This window comes from Tinamus guttatus, unplaced genomic scaffold (genome assembly GCF_059628265.1).
Source record: "Tinamus guttatus ecotype Peru unplaced genomic scaffold, ASM5962826v1 Tinamus_guttatus_pri_ptg000201l, whole genome shotgun sequence".
NCBI classification, from domain to species: domain Eukaryota; kingdom Metazoa; phylum Chordata; class Aves; order Tinamiformes; family Tinamidae; genus Tinamus; species Tinamus guttatus.
In genome coordinates this window covers 295,598-319,467 of record NW_028288735.1, presented here as the reverse complement: position 1 = coordinate 319,467, position 23,870 = coordinate 295,598, and the positions used below count along the sequence as shown (strand labels likewise).

The following is a 23,870-nucleotide window of genomic DNA, read 5'->3' as shown; positions in this document are numbered from 1 at the left end:
AAGAGATGCACCCTAGATGAACTTGGATTTTGCTGCTCTGGAAAATTCCGCACTATTCCCAGTAACCTGGGGTAGTAGCACTATTCCAACCTCCATTCATGGTAAGGAAGAGCTAAGTAGATTATGACTCCTCAGACCAGAAAAAATATAAAGTGTGGGGAGGGAAGGGTCTGATAGAGATAAATGCTTATGAATGATATATGGAACGAGAATTAGGAATGTTTGTTTTCTGTCTCTCATAGAAAAACTTGCGAAAATTGAATGAAATGGTCAGGCTCAAATCAGCTGAAACAAGGTGTTCTTCACATAAGTTGTGTATGATGTTTATTGCTACTGGAAATTGTGGATGCCAAACAACATTGGTTCAGAAAGTTGGATAATTTTTTGATAGGAAAAATCCACCAGGAACTCTTTGACAAAGGACACTATCTTTGCCAGACAAAGAATGTCAGAATGTAGAAGAGTGATGAAGACAGACATCACTAGATTCCTCTCCTGCTGTGTACTCTTCTGTAGGCAATCATTATCAGTCATTCTTAGATGACTAGTGTGACCCAAGAGGTCATTCCAACTGTTTTAAAGACTGAAATTAAGAAAATGCTTTTATATGTTTTAGAGAGTTCTCTAGTAACTCTCAAGTCCTTTCAGTACTCATTGAATTGTGGACATCAGCAAAATCTCATATCAGTGAATTAAAAATTAGCCTTACATGGCACTGAATGTTCACATTCTTGTTATGAGGTGTTTTCATATTCCCTTTATAAATAATATTATCAGTAATAGTGCCTAGCATTGTAGAAGTGCTAGGTGTAGTGCACTTTATGGGAAGCCCGTAGAGACTAAGGGCGACAATTAATCTTGATTTGTATTAGCCAACAAAAAGTCGAATGTCAATTTTAACCTGGGTTTCTGAAGACACATTGTACTTGGTTGGAAGAAATGGACCCTTTAAGGGAGGTGTCCAGTTCTAGGATTGTCTTAGGGGCTCTGTTTTTCCCCATTGAATATGCAGGCATATACAGCCTATGTTAAGGAAGAGGAATTGAGCCATACTTTGCTGAAGGATTGCAATGAGTCAGCAGAAGAGTCAAGAATTAAACAGGGGTCTTGCAAATCCTGTGTGTACAACTAAGGGACAGCCTTTCCTCTGGCCTTGTTCCAAGTTCTGTGTATGTTTGCCTTATTTCTCTCTAAAAGAAGCCATCTCGGCCTTTTGAGACCTCTCTACTAGAAGCCTCCTTCTTGCCCAGTGCTCAGTGAAACATTAGGATATTTATTGTTTGCCATTTTCATGCATTTTTAGTGTGAAATGTTTTCATTTGGCCAACAAAATTCAGATTCATCATTCATTGAAGGGTGTAGTATATGGTGTATGTGGTGTGTGAAGGCATTTTTTGGATTTTTCTTCCAGGGAAAATGGCTATGAGACATTCAAAGCTTCCATTAGTATTCCTCGTAAGATGCAAGCCAACTTTCTACTGCATTATGAAGAGCTCTTACAAAGGCGACTGGGAAAATACGAGTATACAGTCAGCATCCGGCCCCAGCAACTGGTGGGGAGGTTACGTGTTGAGGTGAATATACTGGAGAACTCAGGCATCGTTTCACTGGAAGTGCCTCCCCTTCGGAACAGCAAGCACAAAGGCAACGGAAAAGTTGAAGGTAAGAAGAGATTTTATGACCCCATGGCTCTATGACTCTTTGGAACTTAATCACTTCCCAGGAGCTGGACTGGTGGTTAGGTGTTCTCCAAGGTAGTCTTGGGTAACTGCGTAGACTGGTGGTACATTCAGTTATCCTCTTCCCCAAATGAGCTGTTCGCCAAAGTCTCAAGACTGTATTAAGGCTGCATAGTCTGAGATCAAGACAACTGAAAAAAAATGAAGGACATATCTCCTGAAGAAACAAGGAAGAAGAATGCTAGCAGCTCACTAGATGTGAATTACTGTAGCAAATTTCTGCTGTGACTTTAGAAAGACACATTTTTCATTTTCCCTTCTTAGCTCTTGCTGCACTGTATGGCAAGCATATTCCATCCCAGAGGTGGCTGCATTTTGGTGACAAGCAAATCTCTGAGCATTGCAGACTGTCAGCAATATGTCTTTCATACACTGACTGAGCAGTCTCCAGATTCAAGAGAGCTGCTATAATAGCTATGACAGAAAAGGATTTTTCTAAGGTTTAGTGGTGGGAATTCAGTCTTAGAAGATGATGGCTTTTGTTCTATTATGTATATGTGTGTGTGTCTATATGTTATGTGTACATAAGCATGCAAGAAGTTTGGAGCTTATTGAATATGGAGCTGATCCCACTGAACTCCATAGAATTATTTTCCATTGTGTTTATGAGCTTTAAAATGGATCTTTAGGCCTGGTGCTCAACACTGGAGCAGCCTCTTCCCTGGCTCCACATCTCCTGGGAACTGTTTATTTTAAGTGAATTGTTTTTCCTATCTATCTATGCCAAGGCAGATAGGAAATCCTGCAATTTAGAACATGGGAAATTCCAAGAGGAAAATCCACATTTTGCCAAAGCACCAAGTGTGGCGTAAGGGTCTACTCTTACCTGTCAACTATCCTCACTTCTTTGAACTGCTTAAAAGTCTTTTTTTTTTTCTGTTAAAATCTGACAGTGTGTAGCACAGGATACTGCGTTTGCCAAATGTTTGCAAAAAAAGCCATACTATGAATAAGAGGGAGAATCTATCCCTGAAGCAGAATGTAGGACTTTATCCTCAGGACTTGATGCTCAGTTAATCTAACTGATATAACACTGCTAAAATCATGGAGCTGTTTAATGTCTGCAAGGCAAGGAACTGCCCTAAAGCACATGAACACGGAGTTAAATTAACTGCTCATTCTGGCCTTACTGCCTTGATCCAAATAATACAATTGAAATCAAAGCTCACGGTGACCTGAACTAGCTGCAGGTCAGGCTGTGTACGGCTAAATAGTATTTCTGCTGTACATCCATGTGTAGTGTGATGAATGTGCTCTGCACCTCGTCAGGAAGGTCAGAAATCCTCTTTCACTTCTTCGGGAGTATCATAGTGCCTTGTCATGTATGCATTCCTGCAAAACATCTGGCATTGATCAGTGCTAGAGACAGGCTAAGCAGAGCAGACATGCTCTTGGTCTAGTACAGTATGGAAATTTTTACGTGTAAGTGACATATAGGGGAAACTCTTGTGTCTTGCTGTCCAGATGGCAGTCTGTGAGTACTGATAATTCTTTGCTCTGTGCTTCAGGAGATTTAAAACAGATTTTATAAAAATGGGCCAAATTTTTAGTGTTCCATAATCCTCCCATAGCCAGTAAAATATAATATATATATATATATATATAATATATGTGGCTTTGCACTGTGTGTAAAGTAGCTGAAACTCAGATTCTTTGTGCTTTATCCATTCATCTGCTCCTTGCCTAGAATAGCTGTTATTGATCCTTTGTATTTAGAATCTACCTGTGCAGTTGGTGAATACCAGTTGCTACAGTGAAAATACTCATCTGAAAATCACAGAAGTGCCAAATACTCTTTTGGGTATCCATGCCCATCGTGGACAGGCATGAGTGGGTTGTGTCCTTGTCAGAGCAAAAGCAGCTATATTTCCTCAAGTGAGTTCCAGCAGTTTTGCTTGCCCTCCCTTTTGACCTGAGCGAAGAGAAAATGAGGAGGTTAGGACATTAACTGCAACCAGCCAAAAAAAAAAAAAAGAATTGGCAGAAGCTCTCAGTAGGGTCTGAGGAAGGTCTCAGAGAAGGAGAGCTTGTTTAGAATAAGATGGATTTATTGCGAGTAACCTTTTCTGGCCGACAAGATCAATCCCAGTCTATGCAGACAATAGGAACTTCCTGCCTTCCTGAACACAAGTGGAACCACAAGAATACTCCTAGAGAGGGCAAGGCCAGAACAACAGCTATTTCACTTGGAAATCTATTGAACTCTAGTGTATTGTCAGAGCTTGTGTTTGATCCAGAGAACAAAATGTTTGAATCATTAAATCCTGCCCATAAAGCCTGTTTTCTCATATGATATTCCAACATCTAAGCTGCAAACCAGAAGATTTGTACATGCAATGAGACATCCAGGAAGGTTATCATTTTGGAAGTGAAAGACATGTTACTTGTGAGTCTTACATCTAAAGAGTGGCTTCTTGGTAGGCAGTCTTCAACTTGGGAATGAAACAAGAAAAAGACAATACCTGGTGGCTGTTCACATTCCTGGGCCTTAAAGTTCTTCGGGATCACTTGACTGTCTAACACAGCAGCAATCTAGCAAGGCCAGCAATGGATTCCCAGTGGTGCCCAAAATGAGGTCATGACTTACTTAAAAAATGACCAAATGAGGAATGGAGGACTTAAAGGTTGAAAATACCCCTTGATGAGAAAGGATGAAGGATATATATGTTTTTCACGTTGATAAAGCAGCACAGAAATCACAGCATTAGGAATAGAAACAGTGAAGAGCCCAAATCCGCCTCTTATTCACTGTCAGGGCCTGAGCTACAAAGACTGACCTTGGTTCCATAATTTTCCAGGGATTTACACAAAGTCAAATTTCTTATAGACAGAGGCCATTGGGAAGTCCTGCTCATCTCCTCTCTGAATATGAAGCAGAGACAAAGTGATGAGCGATCCTTCTAGGATATTTTCTCTGTGAGTGACTCCTGTGCACACAGCTTCATGTGAGAACCATCCTTTTTTCCCCAAAAAAGAAATTAGGCACGGGATTTTTGGAAAATGTTCTTCTGACATATGCAAGTGTCTGATTCTGCCGCACACAAAACCCAACACAACCTATGTTGAGGTTGGTGATCCTGGTCTTCTCTGGTGACCACAGAGTGCAGTCATCTTCTGAGTGATGCTTTACCTAGAATCCTGATGACTGTTCTCATCCTTTTTCCGCCAGGGCAGTAAAGTGAGAACTAGTCATAGACATGGGCAGGGGGATATCAGGCTGCTTAAGAGTCACCCTGTTTTTCTTCATCATCACAGTTGTCTGAAAGTTTTTATTCTGTTCTTTTTTACCACAGTTGTCTAGAAGCTCCCACTTGTTAGCAGTGCAAATGATGAACTTTGCACTTGGACTCATTCCCGACTCTGCTGATCTCCAAAACAATTTGAATTTAACTGCTGATCACATGAAGACTGCATTTTCATATGAAAAATGCTTTTGCCCTATTTACTTTTATTGAATTATCTCAGTTGAACTTGGTAAAATAAATGCTTAAAAGCCTACTCATTAGCTCAATGCGAGCACAAATCTGCTTAGGTTTTTTGAAGTTTAACCATGCTCTGCACTCCGCAATGTCTCATAGACTTTCCTCTCTCAGTCACTTATTTGAAGAGCACCTGGCTAGTAAATAAACACTGGAATAAACACTAGCTTTGATCCAGATTTTAAGTGCTGCCAAGAAGAGAAACCTAAGGAAAGGCATAATAACAGTTTTCAAATATATAAAAGCCTTCTGCAGGGGAGAAAGGAGCAGTATGCTCTCTGGGTCAGTAAGAAATAAGACAGAAGGTCACAGGTTTGTAAAACAGAAGGAAAAATGTAAGTTAGGCCTTTAAAATATCTTTCTGATAGTGAAAGAGCGAAGCTCTGGAAGGGACTGGCAAAGGCAATGACTGAGTTTTCATTGTTGAAATGTTTTCAGACATTATAGAAAGTAGATTCTGCCTAAGAACATGGGATAGGTTAGTAACCTGCCTTCCATATCTTGTTTTCATTATTCTAGGGAAAAAAAAAAAGAGTGACTATGAAGAAAGCTGGAGCTGCTTTCCTAGCTATTTCTGTTACTAGCAATGACTATGTGCACGTAGCCTTGGAAAGCTCCTCTCTAGGGGTTCCCAGTTCCCATAATGCTGCCTGGAATGACACTTCTCCACCTCCATCAAGTGTTTTGAAGAGTTAGAGGAATGCAACACGGTCCTCTTCACATCTAGGTCGCACAGTGCTTTACAAAATTTCATACATATGACTATGCCCATTTAACAGGTGAAGACTGACACAGGAGGACTTGCTTTACTCACCTAATTTTGAATGGAGTCCATAGAAATGCTAGAACTAGAACTCAGGTTTTACTGGGGCACAGTGTACTGTGCTCAGCCATCAAAATACATAGAAATGAAGTCCATAATGCCACAGCCATAGATATATAACAGTTATAAAGGAAGAACTTCTATTTCCAATGTGAGACTGCCTTTCACTGACCCAGACCTTGAATTACTCATATGTCCAGGGAGCCTAACTAGTGACAGGGTTGCTTTTCAGCATTTGAGGAGAAGTAATGTGAAATCCTCAAATAAATCAGAAAATATTAATGAACTGTTATGTCATTCTAATGAATTTGGTGTATTTCACCCACATTGTCAGTTAAATGGGATCAGGGAAGTGATATAAGGCATGTAGGAAATCCAGGAAAGCCAGTACAATCCAGGATGAACTGTATTAAAAAATGTATATTACTTCTGTCAAATCCTCAGAGCAGAGGGCAACTGTAAGTAAAAACATATCAACCTATAGAGCTATTGATATATGACTTTTATTTGCCTGAGGACATCTGGAGTTTACAAAGCACTTTAGGGTAAATGTCAAAGCTCTCATAAGCCTCCTTTAAGGTCAGTCCCTAGTATTCTTAAGTTATTTCAGTGCTTTGGCTGTGTTCTCTGTTTCAGTCAGGATGAATGCGCTGGACTTGGCTAAGCCAGAGAAGGCCTGATGTAAAGTAAATTCTTGACCCTTGAAGTTCAATAATATCTGCCATTCAAGCTTATTGGGACGAGAATTTCACCCCTGGGTTTATTTCATATTCTATGCCCTTTAACTTAAAATTTCTTTTTATATGTTGTGTTGTAGACAGACACATTCTAAAGTGGCTTTATTAGCCTTGAGGACATGTGCTGAAATGAAGAGAAATCCCCTCCCTGCCTCAATAGCCTGGCTTTGTGCCTTGTATATTCAAATGGACTCACAGCAAAACTAAGAAAGCAAAGCCAAATCAGCAAGGAGATAAAGTCATATAGTGCTATTGTTTTATGACTCATTTTAAATTTTTTTTTTGGGCCTGGAGAAGTCTAAACTGCACCCAGCACTTCAGGGTAAATGCCACAGCTCTGCATAATCATTTTATGAAACTACAAGCATCCAAGTACTGGTCCGGGCATTTTTATGGACTTTGGCCTGTGTGAAGGCAGGTAAGTTAGGTAACCACTGCCTGCTTCAGTTTTCCCGCATGTTAAATGGACATAATCATATGTATCCAATTTTGTAAAGCACGCTGGGATCTGGAGGAGAGGTGGATTGTGTTGCATGCTGCATAAAACCGTCACGTTCCATTCCTTTAACATAGCTCAAAGCACTTTACAAAGGTGGAGAAGTGCCATTCCCATTACACAGAGTGTCCCTTGAGAGATTTCCAAAACTGCCTGCACATGGTCGTTGTGATCAGTATTGTTAATGGAGCCTAGAATATAATTAAAATCATCCTAAAGTAGATGCCTAAAACTAGCCAGCTGTGTCATACCCCTGTCCCCTGACACTGTTGACTAGATCTTTACTGAGCTCAGCAGAAGCCAAGAAAATCAGCTTAGATGCTGCACGTGCACTGTGAATACTTAAAATGAGGCTGATTCTCACCCACCTTTTCTCTGCTATACCAGAGATATCTTGGGTCATTTTTTTTAGCAAAGAACTAAGACTCTGACACACAGCATAATTAAGCATCTAATGCCAATCAATTTTAATTGCTGGATTTAACATGTAAACAAATATTAGAACACTTCCTTCAGAATTCGCTTCAGAATAGTGTTGGAATAATCCCCATGTTTGTGAAAGTACTGAAATAGGATATCAACTGAGAATTTATTTTGGGGTTTTCAGTAGTTAGTTAGGATAAGGGGGAAAGTTCTCAAATTTTGGGGATGTTCAAAACCAGCTCTGAACTTTGATCATTCTCATGTAAGGGTCCTTCCCCACATCAGGATGGCACATCAAGCAAGAGAGAAGGTAGGATTTTGACTTAATGAAGAGACAGCAAGAAATGTTCATTATCACTCAACTTTAGAAATGGAACTCCTGTTACAGGCAGAGGTTCATTGAGGATGATTTAGACCTAGATTATTCTCTTTCTTGAGATGTACTCTGCATTTCTGTGAGATGAACCTCACTCTTCTTTAGCTGAGGAAGGCCTCCAGGAGATCAGGTGAATTTTTATCTCAGGATTGCAGTTTGTATGACTGCATTAGTAAATGTTGGCTTTAGGCTCAGTGAATTAGACTGAGATTCCAATAACTGCAGGGAAAACTCTCTGATAAATATAAAGGAGCTAAGGTGACTTGTTCAGATGTAGACATTACACCCAGACATTTGTAATTAGTCAGATCAATCCTTCCTCATATGTCTACAGTACAGGCATGTATATCTGAATAAGTCATCCCAAGATCTCTTTATAAACAATAGAAAGAATTCTGCAATATGATTCATCTCATCCTTGAGGAGATGTTTAAACAGGTCAGATGAATCATATATTTTTTGAATCTCAGGAGCTCATGTATAGAATCTTCACTCTAGATGTCTAGAATTGGCTGGAATGAATACAATCTAAATGTCTAAAATGGTGTGTGTTTTATTCATAGAAGGTGATTTTCAGTTATACAAAGACTATCTAGCATTTGAGTTCTATGACTTTCAAACATTTGAGCAGTGAGCAAAGGAACTTTGCCTAAACATTTATTTTCCAGAAAACATTGTCATATTAGGGTTAGTTTTTGCATTAAAGAGATTATTGAGTTCTTTTTTACCATTGATTAGTTGTATTTTTATCAACATGTAACTGTGTTAGCTGACCTGACTCCATGGTAATACTGTGAGACATGTTAGGACGATAGCAAAAAAATGTAATGTTGTGGTTTTATCTCAACAGGTGATACCTCTCCTCCTCCTTCCACTGTTATCGGACATACCAAAACCCTAGCTAAAGTAACCTTCAGCCCCAATGTTGTTCAGCAAACCAGGATTGCTCGAAATGGCATTTTGGGAGACTTCATAGTTAGATATGATGTCAACAGGGAGCTGAGTGTTGGGGATGTTCAGGTACTGTATGCATCTTTCCTATGCTGTTAACTGAATCTGAGGTGATTCTGCATGATCTATGTCCCCTAGCAAATATTTTCCATCTTCAAAAGAACTATCCAAAATAAAAGCAATTTGCAGCCACAAGATGGACTTAAAGAAGTGTGTACTTTATTTGCTTTCTTTTTGCATTTGTCTTTTACTTTCTCAGACTTTAAATTTTAATTGCTCTGTGCTCTCTTTCTTTTTTTTTTCATGATATCCTACAAAAATAACACTACATTTCAAAAATTGCTTTCCTTCAGTGCCTATCAATTTCCTTCCTTTTTAATACAAGATATTTCCATGATGGAGGACAATGTAGAAATAGTATATATAGAAATCAATCCCTATGAACTGGGCAATTTTTGACATAAAGTAAATTTCAGCTATTAGAAAATGGTATATCTTTATTTCTGTCTTTACTGAAATTCGCCTGGAAAGCTCTGGTTGGCTGATTTAGCTAGACCCATCATCTTTTTCAGTTGTATAAGGTGTACATACAAGGCAAAATCTACCCCTTTCCAGTCTTGGTTCGGTAGCTTCAAAGTGGGTTAGTTGGCATGCAAGACCTTTATGCAGTTCTTGTGTATCAAGAAGAAATCAATGATAAATTATGTGCATGCATTTTAAACATTTTTTACCTCCTATTTTAAACTCCTCTATGTTTCCCCCTCAGTTTCAAAAATAAGGTCTGAAAGTTCCATTTCTTTTTGCAGTTTGGTGCCATTTTCAGTGACCTTCCCTGGTCTCTAGACACCTGCGAGAAAAGGATGCTGTTACTTGTTGCACACCCTCAATCAATTCAGATCAAATGTTCCTCCCCTCTTTACAACTTTCTAATTCTCCCCACGGTCTATTTAGAGGCACAGCGTAGTTTTATTTTCATTCCTTTTCCTACAGTGCAACTCTGCTTCTACCAAGTTGGCCCTACGCATTGCCTGGGCTTTAAGACAATTGGTCTTATCACTTGCTCCCAGAATTGGCTCTAAATTTAGCTCAGATAGTGTTTCTGTCTTTAATATTCATTTAGTATTCATTTTATCTTCTGCCAGTATCTTTTACCATCAGAAACAACCACCCTCTTCTCCCTTCCTTCCAGCTTTTCCACTTCACCTTAGATCTCCTCTCTAACACATCTCACTTCTTTTGTCCAGCATGATGTCCACCATTCTTCTCTCTCATCTAAACCAACTTGTATTCTCTGGAAAATGTCTAATTCTTCTCAATCAGTTGGAATGCCACCCCGGCCCTCCTCCTGGTGGTCATGGTTTATCAGGACCAACAAGAACCAGGACTCACCCTCTGAACTAAACTCACTCACAGAGATAGATGCCAATGCAGCTGGAGCACCTCCTCCAGTGCACATGGTCCCTATGATGTTCAGTTATGCCCCATGGGTACTAAGTACCTCACTTTGACACTGTCTGCAGGCTTTCAAACACAGGGACTGTGACAATGAACAAAATGCCATGCTTATGCTATTCTGGAGGTCACTGCTTCAGCGCATTATGGCTCTAGCCAGTGAATTGATGGCCAGTGGATATATTAGTTTCACTGATTATATAAACTCAGAAATAAGACTAGGACCTCAGGAGCATTTTGTGGTTCTAACTCTTGTGTTTCTAGCCTGCATCCTTACCGCATTTGGAAGGAATCAGGGGTCCAGGAATAAGAAGGATATCAAGTAGCATATCTGAAATGTAGACACAGACACTGAAAACAGGATCGAGTATGCCTGACCTGTTCTTGATAGAAAAAGCTTTATAATGATATGCATGGAACATTGCAACATGACCTGCCTTTCATTCCTGACTTTCTTGCTCTTCCACAGATTCTTAATGGGTACTTTGTGCATTACTTCGCCCCCAAAGATCTTCCTCCATTGCCAAAGAATGTCGTCTTTGTGCTCGACAGCAGTGCATCCATGGTGGGAACAAAACTGAGACAGGTGAGATCTTTGAATTCCTTATAAACTGGTTGGCTCTAAGGTTATAGAAAGGAAGGTTCAGGCTTCATCTCACCATATGGGTTCTTCTCCAAAATATTTGCAATGTCTGAGTTGAGGGAAGGGCTTTGAAGACACTTCAAAGTGGGGTGTTCCACCTGCTACAAGAAAAAAATTACCATGTTAATGAGAACGGGACAGAAACAAAAAGTGCAGAGGACTCTATCCCTCTGTGGCAGAAGAATAGATATGCACTGTTAAAAATAAGCTTGGATGTGGTAGGTAGGATTGTGCTGGACAGATCTGTTCTGAGCAGTTTCAAGGGATCCAAACCAGGGAGTATTCACAGCCAAGTACTTTCAGTGGACAAATGTATCAGACTTAATAGCAAAAAGAAGATACTTCTGTCTTTAGATTACCTGGGCAAAACCCTTAGGTATCTGTATCTCAATGCTGAAAGGAAGATCAGTTCGTGCTATTTGAGAATCTGGTTCTTTCGCCACAAATCTCAGTCATTTTTCTAGGGCACAATTCTTGACACAAACCCAAATACTATGCTGAAGGACACCTTATCAGTGGGTGAGACTAACCTTTGACATGAAGGAAGTCAGGCACCAATATTTTTGCTTCTCCAATTGCCTGGATAGATGGAAACAAGTTGTAGTTTAGGAGCCAAGTAGTTGGCTCAGAAGGCCACAGTGCCCAGAGAAACACTCTCTTCTTCTCAGAACAGTATTATCTGGTTTCTGTTCTGAATAATTTGACAAGTATGTGTCAGGTCTGTACTCAGACTGGAGTGGAAAGTCCAGTTTCCAGCTTATTTTTGCAATAGAGGACAAGAGCCTCAGCAGAGTTACTGTGGTTTTCCTTCCATTTGAAGTCTAGCTCCACATGAATGAAATATGGATAAGTTTAATGACTTGTCTCTCATATGTCCCACATCTTCACCTTCTGCACTTTTATTATGGCCAAGCTTATAACAGTGCCACTTTCCACATAGGCTAAGGTAGTATAGGGACATTTCTGTGCGTTTGGATCATGTCACAGTGTAAAACTTTAAGAATGGTATAAAGGCAATCACATGGCCTTATATCTTGAAGGAGCTGCAATCAGTCCTCTCAGGCTGCTTGGTCACCTGCGTAGAACAAGATGATATTTCTGAAAACATTGTGCTCATTTCAGAGTCTTTTTAATTTTTTCCCCCCTTGGACACCAACACTAGCCTGAATGTCCTTCTCAAACACCTACACTGGTCATTCACCAACAGTTCTGTTGCTTTCACCAAAGATATCCTTGCTATGCATGGCTTTTACCATATGGTCCTGGTGCTGATCATACATCTTCATTTAGAAACTGTGGCCTCTATTAAATCCAATTATCTCCACTGTGAGCTAAAATGGAGTGTGACTTTTATGGCTCCTAATTACCTCCTCCTGTGACAGGGTAGCAAGCAGAGAGCTGTTAGCAGATACTTACTACTGTGCTGAGACAGATTCTGAATGAAGATGCATTTGATTCATTACAAATGCCTGTGGACAGAGCCTTGCTCCTGTCTTTCTGACACCTTTCTGCTGAAAAATGCTGCCATGCCTTGCAGAATAAACAGTTGCATCCAGTTCTGCCTGCTGAAAGCAGACAATCAGCAACAGAGTGCTGAACTAGGAAGATTAGGGCTTTGAAGAGCTTGGTGATGGTGTGAACTGCCCAACTACTGCCTTGGGTCAGCAGATTAACCTTATGCTATGAAGGCTTTTATTCTCCTTCTGAGAGCATTAGTGTTTCTTTTTCACATGGAAACAAAATGCCTAGGGATTAACCCTTGAGGGCCTACTTCATAGCCTACCCAGCTCCTACTGCTAAACCCACACAAATCTCAGGCTAATTAGGCACAGGTAGATGCCTCAAGATGCCTCTTGAGACTGAAGCTAGAGAAATAACTAGCCAGAGCCTTTGCCTAGACAGGGTCCTAGGTTCCCTTGATTCTTCAGTTTTAAGCAAACCTTCATGGAAGAGGCAAGCAAGAGCAGTTTCAGAAATGAGCATTGGGCTAGTGATCAAGACTTGGTGGATTGCATCTAAACTCATTTATTAGAACAATCTTTGCAGCAGTCATGAACTAGGTGTACTGAACCTTCTTCCTGTTTTCTAAGACATCATCTTTTTATGGGGAACCACTGGTGTATGACAGAGAATTACTATGTGTGGGAAGCATATATCATCTTCTTATCTTCTCTTTTCAGGTGCTCCAAAATATCAAACTTCCTTAAATTATGACTTAAAACACCTCCCACCCTCCAGATTAGTCAGGAAAGGTCAACATCTAGGGCCAGCTGAATAATATGCCATTTTTGCTACACCAAGAAAGTGTCATTATTTACAGCCATGATGTGTTCGTTCTGTGGCTTTTTTTTTTACCCAACTGTTGTTGTTATTAAGATGTTTACTAAATTACAGACAAGCCTCCTGATGGCAGGATACATGTGAATAAAGGAAAAGCCTCCTCACCTTCTTTCATCTCCAGCTCTTGCAGCTGTGGTGATCTATGGTAGTGTGTAGAAAGCTGGGAATTCCCATGGGACTGCCTTTCCTCATTTCTCTCTACTGAGTCACATGCAAGATCAGCTAAAAATACACTCAGCACTTATAAAGTGTGATCTTCAAAGTCAGCCGAAGTAACTGTGGCAAAGGACAGTTTTTTAGGGTTGCAGGAGGGTGAGAGACAGGATGAGAGTCATTAGCAATGTGCCCTTCACTGAGAAGATTTTGTAGACTCTTCAGCCATCCATATTAATGGAGTTAGTAGAAAATTTATTCAAACAGGATCAGAATTTCATGCATATTGCAGTTCCCACAGTCTAGTTGTGAGTCATTTCAGTTTTTCTTCTCCAAAGGTTTTCCTTTTCCTACATAATTTTTTATGTTTGTGCCATCTCTTTTTCTTTCTAATATATGTCAGTCTTTGTAGCAACAAGATCTGCCAGCCCAGTCGGAAACACACAGAGTGAGACTGGTCAATCAGCTTATATCAAATCCCTGGGACATTCCCTCTATATCACTTGGGAAGATTGATCCAAGTGCATCTTCTTCTTGTGGCCTTTGAACTCAGGCTCTACCTAGCACATTCAGCCATGTTGTGCTCACTCCACTGAGGATCTGGGTCTTTGTGACAGTCACTTTCTGGCACTGCCAGGGAGATTAAGCTGAAGGAAAGAAACTCTTGAGTATGATGATAAAAATCCTTCGTGCTCAAGACTTTCCAGGTCATTGCTGCTGGCAAATAAAATACTGTTTCTGTCCTCAAGAGTTTCGTTCCTTCATTTGCAAAGTGACAGTAAGCTCTGTGTGGAGTAGTTGCTTTAAACAGGAGCCAGAAGAGCGTGGGGAACAGGCCATATCTATAAAATATACTGGCAAATAGAGTAGTTTGCCATTTGATTAGTCTGATCTGCTGATTTTTAGGGTACCAATACCTTTTGCTTCAGAGGTGGGGGCATAAAATGGTTTTACATTGGTATAAGTAGCAGAAAGGGAAGCCAATTATAGCTCACCTCCTTTGAGATAAAAACAGAATAGAAAACTCTATCTAGCTGTTAGATCTGGATCTGCAGATCCATCTCTAGAAGTATTGTGCTGCAAAACTCCATCTCCTGATCTAAGCTGGGTCACAGAAAACAGTGAGGATGAGTGTGTCAGTATCTCTGTTACTAGGTCAAATCATGATTTTGTGGCTTTGCTATGGAAACATAGACTGTTTCTACTCGTGTAGCATCCAACAGAGCCATAATCCGGAAAAAGACCAAAAGCTTTTGGAGAAGATGTGAAATGGAGCACAGGCAGGGTCTAACAGGGACACAATACACTGGTGCCTCTGAAAATGATGGAAATGATAACCTTTCTGGATGTGGCTCCTTTATGAAGTGTGTGTTTATTAGATTACGATGATTATCCCCAGTTTCGCTAGACGTGATGAAAAAGGACCTTTATCAGCTGGCTTATAAAACCAGCAAGTTAGGAATATGTCCCCAAGAGAATGGATTTGCAGGTGTTTTGCAAATGTGAGGTAAAATGTAGTTGTTTCAGCCATGGATTCATTTCACCTTGCTTTTTCTATAGACAACAAATGCCCACACATTCAGTTAGGCAGTTGGCTCACCACAATCAGGTAGGTAGTCATAGGTGATGTGCCAGACTACTTTTCTTTGAGGTTAGTTGTGTTAGGAGGAACCCAGCTGCAGCCAGGACCTGCTGCATCTTTTTGAATACCTCCGTTTATCTGCCTGATCCCTTCAAGGGACAATGTTGGTACCCCTGAGACATGAGCCCTCCTAAAACCCTGAGTGCCTTATGTACATATCCCTAGCCCTTTGTGCCTCAACACACAGAATGCCTTTGAGTAATTTCAGGCTGAGGAGAGCAGACTAACACCTGAACACTTGATGTTCCTACTCCAAACTTCACTTACATCTGTTGGTTGCCAGACAGTTGGCTGTGGACTTGGTGACTGCGAGTCCAAACAGTGGCTGCTGTCCAGGAGAACTACATTTAACTGCCAGGGAAGCTTGAAAAAAAAAAAAAAGAAGAGAAAAAAGCCCCCAAAACACTAATTGTAACTACAGCCTTGGGTGATTTTCAAGCTACTGTGAATAGGATAGATGTGTCAACTTTTTTTTTTTTTTCCAGTAGAAAGCAAGAATCTGAGTGAGGACAGAAAAACTCTATGGGGTGTCCCCATCACAGAATACATTGATGTAGCTGCCTCCCACTAGGAAATACAGAAGAGTAGTGTTGTCTCAGTCCTCTTGCTAGATAAGAATATAGAAATCAGAGGAGAATATAGAGTCTCCTATGTGAGTTTAGGCAGATTGTTTTCTTTGGCTATGTTTGTTTCCTGCAAAGTCTTTGGCTTATCTGTTTAGCTGGTAAACTCATGGCTGAGCTTATGGCTGTATAAGATCCCCCAAGTCTAAAGAACCTCTGATCTTTGCCAAGATCTAAGTTATTACACTAATATTACTGTTGTTGCAACAACACTTCTATTTCTGAGAAACCCCCTTTTCACCCAATTCCTGGGTGCATGGCACAGGCATTGCTCATCTAGGATGCTCTGTCTCTGACTGTGAAGATCAGTGAGAGTGACTGCTCAGAGCTTGTGGTTAGAGCTTCTGGATGAAGATTTTCCAAGTTATTACAGTGTGAAGTTCCTAAAAAAATTCTCAGGCAGTGCTGGCTTTGAGATCTACATGGTGTGATTTCAGGTCCTTTGAGAACAAGATATGATATCCCCTGCTATAAGGAAAAAGCTTAGGTTTGGGTAATTACCACTGGTGGAGTGATCTGACTAGGTCAAGGTGTCTGCTCTCTTTTTCTCTCTGCAGAGTTTTGGACATGGATTTGACCTGTGATCCTGTCTGAGGTCCAGGCCTAGATAGGCAAGGGAAGGGTTGGAGTCAGAGATGCAGGAGGTAGGGAAGGCAATGGGGATCCTGGAGCTGGAAATATTGAGGGGTACTCAGAAGTGGGGGAAATGGGAAATAGGGAATGGCATTGGAGGACTGTGAAGGCCAGATTCCCACTAGACTCTCGGATGGGAGAACAGTGCTTTTACATCGCCCAGTACTAGCCTTGAGCAAAAGTATTGGGACTTTGCTCCAGACAACCACCATCACGCTCTCTTCCTCACTCCCTGGGGACCAAAATGGGGACATCCACATCTAAAAGCAAGAGGTGTCATAATTGAAGGAAAAGGGCCAGGACTATGTAAGGTGGCAATAGAGTCATGTGCTCTGCAGAGGGATAACAGATACTCCGTGTCCACGAAATGCAGCACCTTTTTTCATTGAGATATAACACCTCCTCCCTGAATAGGAATAGCAACATCTCTCCACGCAGAAATATCACATCTCTCTGTGGAGTGATAACATCTCCATTCTGTGATGGTCCAGTGCATTCCCAGAGAGGTTGTGAAGTCTCCTTCTTTAGAGATCTTCAAAACCCACCTGGATGTCACCCTGTGCCACATGCTCTAGGTGTCCCTGCTTGAGCAGGGGGTTGGACTAGATGATCTCTAGAGATCCCTTCCAACCTCAGCCATTCTGTGATTCTGTGATCCTCTCTTGGTGGGTTATATGCACATGCAGGATGATCTGGAAAGGGCAAAAGCTTCAGACCAATCAGGCCACTCACTTGTTGAGCCACCCACTGTGAGAGAGTGGCCACATGAAAAAGGAATGGTGTGAAAATTGTCAGGCTAATCAACAGGAAAAGCATAACAGCCTCAGCACCACAGAGCAGCTGGGCTGGGTGATGGCGAGGCAGGGACTGACAGTATCAAGTTCTTGGAATAGTTTTCAAGCAGTGGGACTAGCTCCATCTCCCGAGGGCAAAGAGAGAGACATGGAGCTCTGCATGGAGGGCATGGGACACTTTTGGACTTTTTGCTGTTAGCTCCATGGAAATCATTTGTCATGCCGGGCGGCGGGTTTGAGTGTCCATCTGGCATGGGATGGGGTGCGATCCCTCTTAAAATGAGCTTAGCGCAGTTAAGAATGTGGCCTTCATACACTGCTGTGTCAGTTGGCCTCCTGCCCAGCTAGTTTCATCGTTTCCAGAGAGATTATTTCAGGATGGCAGTGTAATACCATGGGGCAGCCTTTACCCTTCTCCCTTCAGCTGGTTTTACAGGGACATTTACTGTTCCAAATGTAATGCACTGTTGAAAAGGGCTTGAAGTAATGAAGCTTACTGATAGTGCTGCTTGCACTATCAGTGCTGATAATAGAGCTTGCCCCTTTAAAACATTTTAGAGTCATTTATTAATCCCTTCAGCAGTCTACTGATATTGCAAATATTTACCAGTTGGTGCACCTTCTGGGCACATGAACCCCCTATTGCTGAAAAATCAGATCATTCAGTTTTTCCTGTATTTAGCCTCACCACACCACTGAGCGCTAGATAAGTGAGTTACCACCAGCTGATAACTTGTCCATATCCTTGATGATATTTTGAGTGCTTTGCTCTCACAGAATAGGAACCTACTGGTTAAATAGCCCCAGGAGATGTGCAGCTAAGTGGTAAGCAGGTTACTCAGTGGTAAGTAGAAATTTTGCGGAATAATAGGCAAAAGAAACAGTTCCAAATCTTGGAGAACTTTTGCAGACAGGGAGACTATCAAGCAACTTTTTCTAAGGCTATGCAGGGGAGTCAGAAATGTTCAAAATATTAGCAAGGGATCCATAACTTTGGGAGAGAGGCTGGACCATGCACTGGAGACAGCTCTTTACCATCCAGATCTCCACAACCAAACCCTCTTCTTTCACAGGCCTGTGTTAGTACAAAACAAAACTCTTGTTGTCCAGACTTGTGAAGGAGTTTTCCTTGGTTATGTGATCCGTGTCTGCCAGTAGGAAAGCACAAAGCTACATTGACGGGGAGGGGGTGAGATGCAGCCCATGAACTGCACAGTGCTGCCCGCAAAGGAAGAAAGGGCAGATTGTCTTATCCTAAGAGGGGGATGGAAGATGGTAAAAAATCCCCGGATATGATCCCGGGTTAAAGACTGTTTGGGTCCAAAAAGTCCGTGTTAAGAACTGGCACATGAGCTGCCTTGTGTGGGCAGAAAAGAAATAGGGATGTAGAGGAAAATAAAAGTCACAAGAAGTGGCTTCAAACCTCGGCAGAAATGACGTTGTCTAAAAAAAGGTACTGGTGCTCACACTTGCCTTTTCCTTGGCTACAGAGATCACAAACTGGATTCTTAATTTGCAGTATTTTCTCTGGCCCAAGTAGAAGTGTTTTATGTGAAAATTTGATGTCAGGCTTTCCTGAACTTACAGTGTTAAGCCCTCTGAAAAAATGCAGGAAGAATTGCCCAGATATTGCTGCTTTAGCTTGGCAGAGCCAGATCTAGAACTTTCATTGGCTGCCTGTGGAAAGGGATAGCTATGAACAAAAAAAAAAAAAAAAAAAGATATTGAGAAAAAAAATCCTCTCCTATTTTTTCATCCCATTTTTTCTTCCTGTGTTTTCTTGAAGTGTTTTGCCAAACAACATATTTACTTGTACTTTTCTCCTTGTCACTGTAGGAGGTCTGATTTCTGAGTCCTTCCTCTGCGCTTTCGTGCTCTCAAACAAGTTAGTAGATGGATGTATGGGTTCCTAATTCCATTTGAACTTACTTCTTGTGTCTTAGCTCCCTTCTTGTCAAAAATGGGCTCTCTCAGGAGATGTGGAAGGACAGCTATAAGGCTGTGATACATTCACATCCTGAAGTAATAGGCAGGTAAGCCCTAGAGATAACAGGGATAGATAGTTGCAATCCCATCTGTCAGGTCTCTGTCTGCAGCTCAGATGTTGTCTATTGGTTACATAGCATCCTTCTGTTCTTCTGTAGATGGTTGTGGATGGTCCCATGCTCTCCATTTCGGCCATCAGTCCAGAGCCAGATTGTTCTTTTGCAGCTCTCGCAGCTGACGGGTATTTCTATCCAAAGACCTCATCTCCTGCTGTTAATGCTTTGCTGAAAGAGCAGATCTCTTTGCTAGCCAGGCTCACTGATATCAAGCCCACATGGCTGTTTCTGGCTAAACCTAGCAAGGGGCTGTCACTGGTGTCGATGTCTCTCCGTCCAGTGCAGGTGCCAGCTGTGTCAGGGCATGCAGGGTGTGAGTATTGCCAAGTAATCGCAGAGGCACCGGCAGTGTGGGTGCTAGGAGAACCCCCTCAGCATCTGGAAACTATTTGGAAGAGAGGGCTGAGGTTACCCTGCAGTGATGCAGAGACCAGCTGTTCATACAGATTTGGGTCCAGGGTGGACTGACAGCCTTTTGATTTCGTGGGCTGGCATGAGGCTTGCACGCCTGTGATGGAGCGCTTGTGAGCGCTCCAAATCAGTGGAAAACTTGAATATGTGGGCCTGGGACATGCATTATAATGAAGGGCTTGAACACCCCTCCTGCTTCATAGCAGAGGCAGTGTCTGGCAATGCCAGGACATCTAACAACCGTGCATTGTCTCCCTTTGAACTGCACAGCTTTTAGGGTAGCCAGGCTTCGCCCTCACGCTGCTCCTCAAACAACTGAGAGACTGTGGCAGAAATGTCACCGGGGCTCAGATCCTGCCTAAAAGGTGCCCAGATGGCCTGACGTCATTCCAGCTGTCCCTGAGGCAGATCTTTGACCCAAAGAAAGGCTCTCAGCTGGTCCATGACATCAATACTATGTTCCATCAGTGCTTAAAGTAAACGGGACCTGCCAGTGCTAGTCCCAAGGCTCTGATGCAAAAGTGACAAGTGACAAATAAACTGAATAGCGCTGAGGGAGTTCTTTTCTGTGTTGGTGTGGGCATTGGCCATCCCAAACTTATCTCAGCAAGAAGAGAACAGAAGAACAGCAGGTCTTGCAGGTGCAGATATGAGTGTCAAGGTGGCAACTAGGACCAGAGTAGTGGCTGGGAACTGCCTTGTTTCTGGCCTGTAGGCCTGAGAAGGCACTGTTTGTACAGCTGTTATTTAGACAGACTAAATCCAGTAGCTTCCCACTATTTCTGAAGCACAGACATAACCTCTGATCCCCACTGGCCATCACTGTCTCCTCATCTCTCCCTAAATGGACATTATGGTTCTTCTGCTCCACAGTTGGGGGACGACATTTTACAGCCCTAGGGGTGCCTATTTCAAGCTCTAGCTTCCAGTCATGCTGACAGCTGGCGTTCACAGTCGTGGTTTCTCAACAAAAATGAATCAGAGTGGTGATCCAGTCTCCTCTATGTCTCAGCTCAATTTCTCCTGCGCTAAGTTAGAGGAAACAAGGGAATCTTCCATCAAATTATCCTCTTTTAAATCCTCGCTTAAAACTTCTCTGTGACAGCTACAAGCCATAACAGACTGCCAAAAATTGATTTATTCTAAGATTTATTCTAAGATGTTCTGCATTGCTCCTTTAATCCCTGCTCCCTCCACTCAAGTATGAATCTACACAGACACACATGCAGGGAGAGGAACAGTCGTCCTTGCTTGGCTTATAGCACTGACACTAGAGTGCTGGACCCTTAAACTGTGCAAAAGGTTTACATCTGTACTCTGTCTAACTCCAAAATGAGTTCAGTGTCATCTACACAGCTGTGGAGGAATGATCTGAATCCTGCCAGGGAATAACTGGTTAATTTTCTGCCTCGCATGAGAGCTCTTTGGCATGGGTTGCAGTGTAATTACTCGCATTTCAGTGTAATGACTCACTAAGGCCTGGCAGGTTTGGAAGTGCAAAGACATGGTCCGCAACAGAGCAGCTTGGGAATCCCACTGCAGCCTCCGTTCTTGGCTCTTTGGAGCTCTTTGGAGCCAGGAGAAATTCCAGCTGTGGCCTTACAAGGACAGAAAGAAGAAACCTGTTGATGTGTCCTAAGCAAAGCTGCTGCCAGGCGCTGCCAGCATGAAGAGCTCTGCAGATCCTTGCCTGAGGACCAGGGAGACCAGACGAGAGCACTCGGCTGTAGCAGCCTGCATAGGGATTTCAGCCATGTACTTTATAGAGATGTTCTTATTTAAATCATATCCATTCCTCCAGAGGGAAACCAGGTTTCTCTTGCAGCTCCCTTATTTGTGGGAGATACTGGCTGTAAAGCATAGGTTGGCACTCCATAGGGACTGCAGTCATTAGTATAAACTAGGAATTCCATATCACAGGATGTTTGAGGTTGGAAGGAACCTCTGGAGATCACCTGGTCCAACCTCCCACATCAAGTGGAGTCACCTAGATATTGCACAGGACCATGCCCAGGCAGGTTTTGGATATCTCCAAAGATGGAGATTCCACAAACTCCCTGGGCAGCCTGTTCCAGGCTTCGGTAAGCACTGTGGTGCTCAGCCTTGGCCTAAGCCTTGACGTGAATCCTACCTGCTATAGCTGGACAACTCAGCCTCTTGGAGGGAGGCACTTCTGGATGGTGGCTCAGTCCATCCCAAAACATGTCCAAAGTGAATGACTCTCTGGAAGTGTCTCCCCCTGCTTGGAGAGGGATTAGACCAAATACATAGTTTTCTGATGAGTGATTGGGAAAACTTAATCTCATCCTTCACTTTTACTGGGGACGAGGTAAAAGCTGCAGGAGAATAGAACCATTTGGCCAAGTAAGAAGCTGATTCCCTTGTATTTTGCTCACTTTGGAACAAAGCCATATATACATGCACTCATATACATGCTGGTTTGTTTATATTTATCACATAAATACAAACGTCTATAATGCTGCAGAGACTTGTGTTAAATAGAGATTACAGGATCCGGATTGCCTTTGCGTGTGCATTAAAATATGTCAGAATGCTTTTCCGGGGAAAAAGCTTAGACTCCATGGAAATGACTCAACTGTGACCGAATGGGACCAAATGGGAAATGGAAAAGGAAAGAAAGAATCAAAGAGGGAGGGAGGCAGATAGTCCCAACCCCCTAGTAAGCCCCTGTCAGAGGGTGTGGGGAAGTACTGTGTTTTTAAGGAAAGTCCGGTTCAATTCCCTCCTGACCTGTTCAGCAGTTTTACCTTGGATGCTGTGTACATACAAATGCACCACTGTTCTGTACTGTTTCTCCTTTTCTTTTCCTTTTATTTTGGCTGAATATAGGCAATAATATCAAAATAAATTCCTGGGCACACTGGAGGTGAGATTCAGTCTCTCAGCGAGAAAGCCAAAACATGATCGTTTTTCCTCTTGCCTTGTTCTCAGAAAAAACAGAGCTGCTTAGGCCAAAGAAATTCCTCTGAGAAAAATACAGTTTGACAGAACTGCAAACATCTGAAAAGAGGGTTTTGTAATGGAAAATGTCAAGTGATGTTAATCATAATCAGGACTATAATATAGTCAATAAGATTGGGGGAGTTTCCCTCCAAACTGTAGCTTCTTAGGCTCCCCTGTTTTTATCCCCTGCTGACACTGGGGTGGGGGATCTGTACCTGAGAAATGCTGTGGGCTAATAGAGCATTTCTCACTCTACCATCCTGCCAAAATTTCCCTCAACAGTAACTGGCATGAAGCGGCTGGCATGACCACACTCAGACAGAAACTGCCCCATTTCCACTTTCTCCCTACTTATTTCTGATTTTGAGGGACAACTTCATGGACCATTTTTGTTATAATGGCATAAATCCAAGAGTCCTCTTCTCCACTGTGTGATTGCTTTTTTGCTTTTCTATGCACACAGGAGAAGAAGTTTGACCTATTAGATAGAGATCTGGAAGTTTTGAAAACATCCCAATTTGTGGCCTTGATCTCATTACTCAGGTGGTCTGTGTCACCTCTACAAAATTGGACTATGAATGATTACACGTTCTTCGGACAGATGTCATGTATTATCTCATGCATTGTTACCATACAATGGCTTTTGTAAGAGAGGGGATAGGAGAGCATAAAAACTTCCCTTCCTTTTTTTTTTTTTTTTTTTTTTTGAATAGCTGCCATTTAATTTGTCTTAGCAAGCTCCTTACAAGCTCCTTAATGACTCTTAGACTGAGGAGGCAACCTTCATGTTTGGTCAGGTATTCATCATCTTGTAGGTTTGTTTGGTGCACATCATGACACAGAGTTGTTAGGTTTCTTCCCTCCTCTTTCTAAAACCTCCTTCACCAGCATCTGCTTTAGTCGTCTTGTCTCTGAAAGATCTGCGGAACCAATCTTGATGAGATGTGGAGCAGAATTCGACCTAATCAAAAGGAGGTATGAATCCTGTGATCCCTAGAGTGAAGAGTTTAAACATAGGAGAGAGTGACTCCTTAGTTGTGTTGACCCAAATCCAAAATCCTTGAAGCAAAGGGAAATAGTATCTTTGAC

General features: G+C 42.0%; 1 protein-coding gene across 1 annotated transcript in view; it reads left to right on the top strand.

The window, feature by feature from the left end:
* The window catches only part of ITIH5 (inter-alpha-trypsin inhibitor heavy chain 5), a 48,837-nt gene that overhangs the window by 12,067 nt on the left and 12,900 nt on the right, over positions 1 to 23,870 (top strand). The window contains exons 5-7 of the mRNA XM_088523977.1: positions 1,412 to 1,662; positions 8,924 to 9,093; positions 10,946 to 11,062. Coding sequence (XP_088380103.1) covers positions 1,412 to 1,662; positions 8,924 to 9,093; positions 10,946 to 11,062 — 538 coding nt within the window. The remainder of the gene's footprint in view (positions 1 to 1,411; positions 1,663 to 8,923; positions 9,094 to 10,945; positions 11,063 to 23,870) is intronic.